This window comes from Salvia miltiorrhiza, chromosome 4, assembly GCF_028751815.1.
Source record: "Salvia miltiorrhiza cultivar Shanhuang (shh) chromosome 4, IMPLAD_Smil_shh, whole genome shotgun sequence".
NCBI lineage: Eukaryota > Viridiplantae > Streptophyta > Magnoliopsida > Lamiales > Lamiaceae > Salvia > Salvia miltiorrhiza.
Window position 1 is genome coordinate 24623632 of NC_080390.1, and position 7220 is coordinate 24630851.

At 44.7% G+C, this 7220-nt stretch overlaps 1 protein-coding gene across 1 annotated transcript; it reads left to right on the forward strand.

Moving 5' to 3' along the window:
- Nucleotides 1-3633: 3633 nt before the first annotated feature.
- Nucleotides 3634-4629, forward strand: LOC131023193 (uncharacterized). The gene has a single exon (XM_057952738.1). The coding sequence runs from the start codon at nt 3634-3636 to the stop codon at nt 4627-4629; it is 996 nt and encodes a 331-aa protein (XP_057808721.1).
- Nucleotides 4630-7220: the final 2591 nt, after the last annotated feature.

Below are 7220 nucleotides of genomic sequence, written 5' to 3' on the forward strand. Positions count from 1 at the left end.
TCTCCATATTTTGCTTACTAATCTCCATGAAAGCTTGCAAAGTATCTTCTAGCGACGTTTTCTGTGGTGGCATGGGATGTGCACTCTGCTGCGGAGCTGATTGCTACTGTTGGTATTGTGGTCTGTACGGTTGAGAAGAGCCCTGCTGCGGTGGGAAATATTGTGGCTGCTGTTGATATCCCATTTGTGGTGGTCGACGGAATTGATTCCCCCCAAAAGTTTTGATTTCCCCATCCAGCATTCGGTTGACTTCTCCATCCACCATTCACGTTTTGTTGACCTTGATTCATGTTCTGTCCGTACGGTCTGCTCGGCCCTTGATTGTAGCTTTGAAATCCTTGCGCCGCGTAGACCTCAGCCTGTCCCTCCGGAGTAAACTCTCCCATTCTGTGGCATTCATTGGCTCCATGGCTGAAATCTCCACAAATTCCACAAGGCTCAACGTACTGCAGGGCTGGGTTCGGCGGGGCTGACATCGGCAGCGCTAGATTCTGCACCGGAGCGGGCGGGTTTTCCATCTTTCCCATCTTCAACTGTTGTACTTCCTGCATGATCGAGGCCAATTGCTGCTGCATCTCAAATTGATTTGTCACCGCGCTGGCCTCAACTCTTCTTCCACGGACGGACTTTTGTTGGGAGCTTTCGGCCAAAGTCTTGAAGATCCCTTTTAACTGTGTGGCCGTCTTTCGAGCTATGTTACCTCATGTCGTGCTATCCACCATAAATTGGGCAGTTTGTACTAACCCATCATAGAAGAACTGCATCAACATAACATTAGTGAATTGATGTTGAGGACATTGACGGAGGAGTTCTTCATATCTCTCCCAAGCTTCGTGTAAAGGCTCGTCCGATCCTTGGGTGAAATCCATTATTTTTATTCTCAGCTCCTGTGTTTTGTGGCTTGGGTAGTATTTCAGCATGAATTTTTCACAAGCATCTCCCCATGTAGTGATAGAGTTGGGCGGCAGAGATAGCATCCACGTCCTCGCCCGGTCTTTAAGTGCATAGGGGAAGCACTTGAGCTTGAGTTGGTCCTCCGTGAGATTAAGCGAAGGAATTGTTTGCACTTGTGTGCAAAAATCTCGGATGAATTGCAGAGCATCCTCGCTTGGAATCCCGTGGAACACCGGCAGCAAATTCGAGTCATTGGGTTTGAGATTGTAGTTTCTCACAGCAGTGGGGAGCACGATTGCCGACGTGTTGGTATCTCCTATCACCGGCCTGGTGAAGTCTCCCATGTATTCCATGTTCTGCGCCATGACTTCTTTCTCCTCGTATGTATTCTGCTCTGCTTGGTCAGATTCAGAGCCAGCGACTTCCTCCTTCTTTTTTACTTCGTGCTCTGTCGTGTCTATATTCTGCTCTGTATCGGCAGAGCTGGCGTCCTCCTTCGTTGGCTGCTCTGAAGACTCAGAGTCAGAGCTGGCTGGCGAATCTAGTTCCTCCTCTCCTGCGCTCTGCTCTGGTAGTTCAGAATCAGAGTAGACTCCTTCAGTTCTGGCAGAGTCAGCGTCATCTTCAAAGACTCCCTTACCGATGTGCTTCCTGAAAATTCCTTCGCTTGTGCTATCTAGCGGAGAGACGAGTTTACCTTTAAGACTACGTCGTCCCTGCATGCACAACACTAATCGAAAAGATCAAACGCACCGGCAGAAAGAATAAAAACGATAAAAGCTGGAAAGTAAGTAAAAACGACACAACTAAAACGCCTAAAACTCTCCCCGGCAACGGCGCCAAAATTTGACTCAACCTAAACACTACTCTAGATTGACTCGCAATAGTACGAGATCGATTGTAACGTGTAAGCTAACCCAAGTCGATCTCACAAGGAAAGTCTTAAAGGGCTTCTAGTAGTGTCGTAGGAAAAATAATAAAAAGAAGATTTAAACTAAAACTTGAATTTAAACTTAAACTTAAATCAAACTTAAATTGAACTTAAACTTAAACTTAACCTAGGCAAGAATTTAAATAACTTAAATTAAACCTACTTATGAAATTAAATACTTGTAAATTTAAAAACTTCTAATCTAGGCGTAAACTAAAGTGCATAATTTAAATTGCATAATTAAAAAGAAAGCATAAACATAAAGGCAAAACGTAGACATAATTAAACAAAATAAAATTGAATTATGAAATACCGTAAGCGTCTTGAACAAGTAATCGTGTCACGCAATCACAAGCCAAGAAATAACTAAAAACTTAACTAAATCGAAAACTAACTAAGAACAATGAAAATTCGAGACTATGAAAAAGAACTATGAAAGCAATAAATCCTAAGTTTCGGATGCCAAGGAAAAAGATCTCGAAGGCGTCTAAAGCTAGGGCAAAAGATTATTTTATAATAAAAACTAAACCCTATTTATAGACCTCTAATTTCCCTAAATCACCATGAAAGTTACCATGCAAAGTAGAACTCTAAAGGCAACAAAATCGTGTAAAATAAGGGAACTCCAGCTGGGTGCGCGCTCTGAAAAACACTCATGCTCTGGCCAATTTCGCAGCTCTGCCTCGGCAAGGCAGAGCTAAAAACATCAGCTCTAACGAAAATAACTCTGCTCTGGAAAGGTGGTCAGAGCTGGAAGTCAGCTCTGGAACGGCATGACAGAGCTGAAAGTCAGCTCTGGTGACTAGTACAGAGCTAAAAAGTCAGCTCTGGCAGTTGACTCTGGCACTTAGCTCTGCTCTTCCGGGTTTACTCTGGTATGTATTTTAGCTCTGCTCTAGAGATGTCAGCTCTGGAAATTTCGGCTCTGCTCTGAATGTTGGCTCTGCTTTGGTACAGAGCTGTTTTCGCAGCTCTGCTCAGTAGCGCGGGCTTTCAGCTCTGGCGCGGGCCTTCAGCTCTGGCTTTTCAAGTCAGCTCAGCACTGGCGACAGAGCTATGCTAAAAACGACATTCTTAGCCCAAAAATCTCCAAAATTGCATTCTTCCATCTATAAAACCTAAATCTCCTGCAAAGCATAAAACAACACATAAAACGCACCAATTTCCAGAAGATTATCTTAAAATTAAGCTCATACAAACCCCAAAATTTAGCACAATTAAGCATAAATCAGGGAGGCAACCCAGTGTTGTTCTTCGGTATGGTCTTTACCGGAGTTTCTTTTCTTTTAAGTTTGTCTTGTTTTGTTTGGATGTACTAACCCTGCAGGAAGTCGGGCCATGATAAGTTTAGGTTGGAGGCCCAGAGGAGAATCCGAGCCCACTTTGCGTTGCAAAGTGTGTAGGTGGAGAGTTGGGGTTTGAATATTCTGGCTGAGGGCTTACGAAGGAGGCCGACGTAGGTGTGTCAGCGGCAGGCGGCGATGTGACGGGAACCCTTCGGTTTCAGCAGAAAATTTGAAATTCAAATTTTTTGCCATGATTTCTTTCCTTAGAAACCAATTTACTGCCATAACCGCCACTCTTACCTTCTTTAAACCCCTCAACCCACGATTTTCACCCACAAACCCTAACCTTCAAAATTGCTACACCATGATCTCCACTCTCTCCAAACCCTAAATTTCCATAACTGCCGATCATCTTTTAAAAAGCCAACCTTGTTCCCAAAATTCCCACAAAACCCCCCAAAAAAAACTTCTGCGCAAAAAGAAAGAAAAAAAATACCTGACCTTTGATCTCTGCAAATCATCATGGCAAAAACCAAAGGGGGAACAGGATCCGGGAGCACCCAACCACCAAAAGGGAAGAACACCAAACCCCCACCTCCAAAGCGGGCTACGAGGCGAACCACCTCGGAAGAGACCTCTGCCAAGGTCACTGAAGACCCCGTGTTGACTATTCAGCCCGAGGACAGAGGACGTGCTGAAGTCTTACAGCAGGAGAAACAGGAGATCGGGAGGGCAACCGTTGAGTCAAAACAGTCGGAGAAGCCGGGAGAAGAGGAGCCTGAACTTACACCTCTTGTGAAGAAATCGAAGAAATCCCAGACGGGCAAGGCAACTCCGGCGCGGTCTATCGTCGCGCCACCACCACCTATTCAAGCCCAACCTCAACCGCAAATTCCTGAAACTTCCATGCAGGAAGGGAGGACCGCCTCCGAAGATACGGAGGAAGAAGAAAAAGAAGAACAAGAAAAGGCGGAAGCGGAGGAAGCTGAAGAAGGGGAGAGAGTTGAAGCCATTCCAGAGGATGCGGTGGAAGTTCTGACACCACAAAGCAAGAGGCCGGGAGTTAAAAGGAAGCTTGATGTTGCGAAGCCTCCACTGCCCGTCAAGGCCAAACCAGCACCAGTAGGGAGTAAGACTAGAACCAAAGGCGAACAGAGCAGGAGCAAGAAAAAGCCTACTGCAGCCGAGAAAGGAAAGGCCAAGGAGGTGGAAATACCAATAGAGGCAGAGCCAGAAAAGACTCAGACTGTGGAAAGCTCTAACTCCGAGGACATGGTTGCCCCTGCTAAGCCGGTAACAAGTACAATCACCTCGAAGCCGAAGGGTGTGAAGCGCAAAGGCTTGGTACGACCTAGCACTGCGGAGGTGGTCATACCGAAAGATAGCCAGAGGTATGCTATTCTGCTGAACCAGGAAATAACTCCATGGTATTTTCTGATTACTGAGGTGTTGGATGACTTTGGGATAAGAGAACGTGTGGAAGGGTACTTTAAGAATATGGTTGGGAGAAAGTTTTAGGATGGAGTGTGTTGGCGTTCAAGCAAATGTCGGAGGAATTTATGAGCACGGTGGAGTTCAAACCGAAGGGGAATTACACGGTCGAAACCCCGGGCACCCTGCGTTTCTAACTGCGGGTGAGGATGTTCCCGCTTTCCATTAATGATTTGAACATCCACCTGGGGGTAATTAAGGATAAGGAGGTGTTTGAAGATGAGTACAAGCAGACTAAGACCATGGCTCCACCCGAGTGGCGAAGTCAGATTGACCGTTACTGGTCTCAAATCTCGACAGGAGCCAAGTATGTGAAAAACAGCAGCAAGTCCAACGAAATCCGCGACCCCGCTCTACAGATATGCCATCGTTGGTTGGCCTACAATATCTACGGCCGAATCGAAGGGTCCAATGTGGTCACGCAACAAGAGCTTTTCCTGCTCTGGTGCATGGTGGAGAAGAAGAGGGTGAACTTCGGGTTCATCGCGGCAATGCAGTTTCAGTATGGGGTAACCCATACCAACAAATACCTCTCCCTATGCCCGTTGGTGACCATTCTGGCAAACAAACTCACGGATTTTGTCACGACCGAACTTAATTAAGAATAATTAAACCGAGAAATCGTGACTAAGGGAGGGAGGTTAGAAACGGGGATAGAAAGAGAACAACAAATATTAAATGATCAACTCAAATCACTAGTAAGTTTGAACGAATCCGACTTTGTTGAAATAACAAAGTACATAAGAGTATGCAGCGGAATATTATAATCTGATTACATGTATGAAGACATCTATCCAAGAGTTCATTCGTTCATCTAAAGACATTCGTTCATCTAAAGACAAAAGCTCCGCTCATCACTTCATCTTCATCAGCCACTGCTCAACCTACACATTTAGAAATATATGTAGGGCTGAGTACAAAAGTACTCAATGGGCACGTATGCCTAAGTATAAATATAAATATGCTTCTTGAAACTGTAAATTGTCATGCCATCATAAACAGTACAACAAGGGAGTTTTAGCTAAATAGGCCCAAGCTTACTAAATTCATTTATGATTCTTAAAGTTCGACTGTAATCTAAGTTCTCTCGTAATCTATCATGTCTGGAACTGTGTGCCGGAGAGGTGGCCACCTCTCACGGACACTTGACCGGCCAACCCGCTCGATGACTCACGATCACTGGTGTACACTAGTCCTGGCAGGATAGCTATCAACTGCTCAGGACCCGAATTCGATTGCATCATTGGCAAAGTCAAAGCAGATAGATATCATACTAAAATTTAAACATTTATGGCAAGACAACAGTTGAAATAATTTTCAATTCAAAGATTATGCAACGAAATAACTTGTTCAAGTATAACATTAAACTCATTTGATATATGAAAGTAAACCCACCTGCTAGCAAGACTTTACTACAGTGCAGTGACTCCTTGATTAGCTCTTACTCTTGTGCTTGACCCTTAATTCGAGAATATAAGGTAAGACTTTAACTTGAGTGAAGTCCTCAATTAAATGAGAATGCGTAAAATAAATATGCATGACTCATATTCCTTTAATTATTATACTGAGATAATAATTCTAAAAATTCTAATAATAAACCAAACTATAGGGTTAGAGCTCGTCTTATGAAATCGAATTATTAATCTTAATTAATCCACTCATCTGAGGGTATGCTAACTCGCTTACTAATTAAATAAACTCGTTCTAAATTAATTCATAATTAAAATTAACTAAATCCAATTAATAATTAATCTAAATTAGCCTTTAATCGGCTAAAAAAAACTAGTGCAATCTAATTATTAAATGGGAGCAACATAAGGCAGCCCATTCAATAAATACATAATTGGGAATCATTAAATCAGACAGCCCATACGAAAAACAATAAGGCAACCCAAAAAAAAAAGATCAATAATCAGCCCACCTAGAAAGGCCCTATTCCCTTCTTCTTCTCTATCACAATTCACACGGCTGCCTGTCAATCTCTCGTTCTCTAACTGAAGCAGCCGCCCTTTCTCCTTCCCCTAAATCTCGCTGCCGTAGCTTCTCGTCCGGCGACGTCGTGCCGCCTGAGTCCGACGCCTCTCTTCCTACTCTTCTATCTCAACACAGCATTAGCCCTAATTCTCTCTCTGTGTTTGCGATTTCTCTCTCTCTCTTTGAGAGAGTCGCCGCCTCTGAAATTCGTACCGCCGGCGAGGACGAGTGGCGTCCTCATCCCTGTCTCATTCTCTTCTCTAATCCTTTTCTCTCTATCCCTTCCACACCCTCGATTTCTCAACCCTCAATCGAGCCCTAGTTTTCCGTCTAAAATCGTCACTACTCTGCCATTTCCGGCGAAGTCAATGCTGCACCCTGACTACGGCGCCGTCCTCTCGGCGCTCCTCACTTTCAGGTACCACCAAAGGAGCCCTAATTTCTGCCTCTTAGGCTCATCGCGCCTGAAACTCACCGTTCCGTCGGGCCTCATTCTCCCCTTGGCTGGCCGGAGCTTGTGGGTTCTCGCCGTCTTCTACGACGGTCATCATTGCTGGAGTTTGTTCGCCATGGATGCCGCTGACGCTGCACCTCTTTGGCGAGGCCGTGCCCTACTGTTGGCGCTGCTCTGCTCGGTTCCTTCA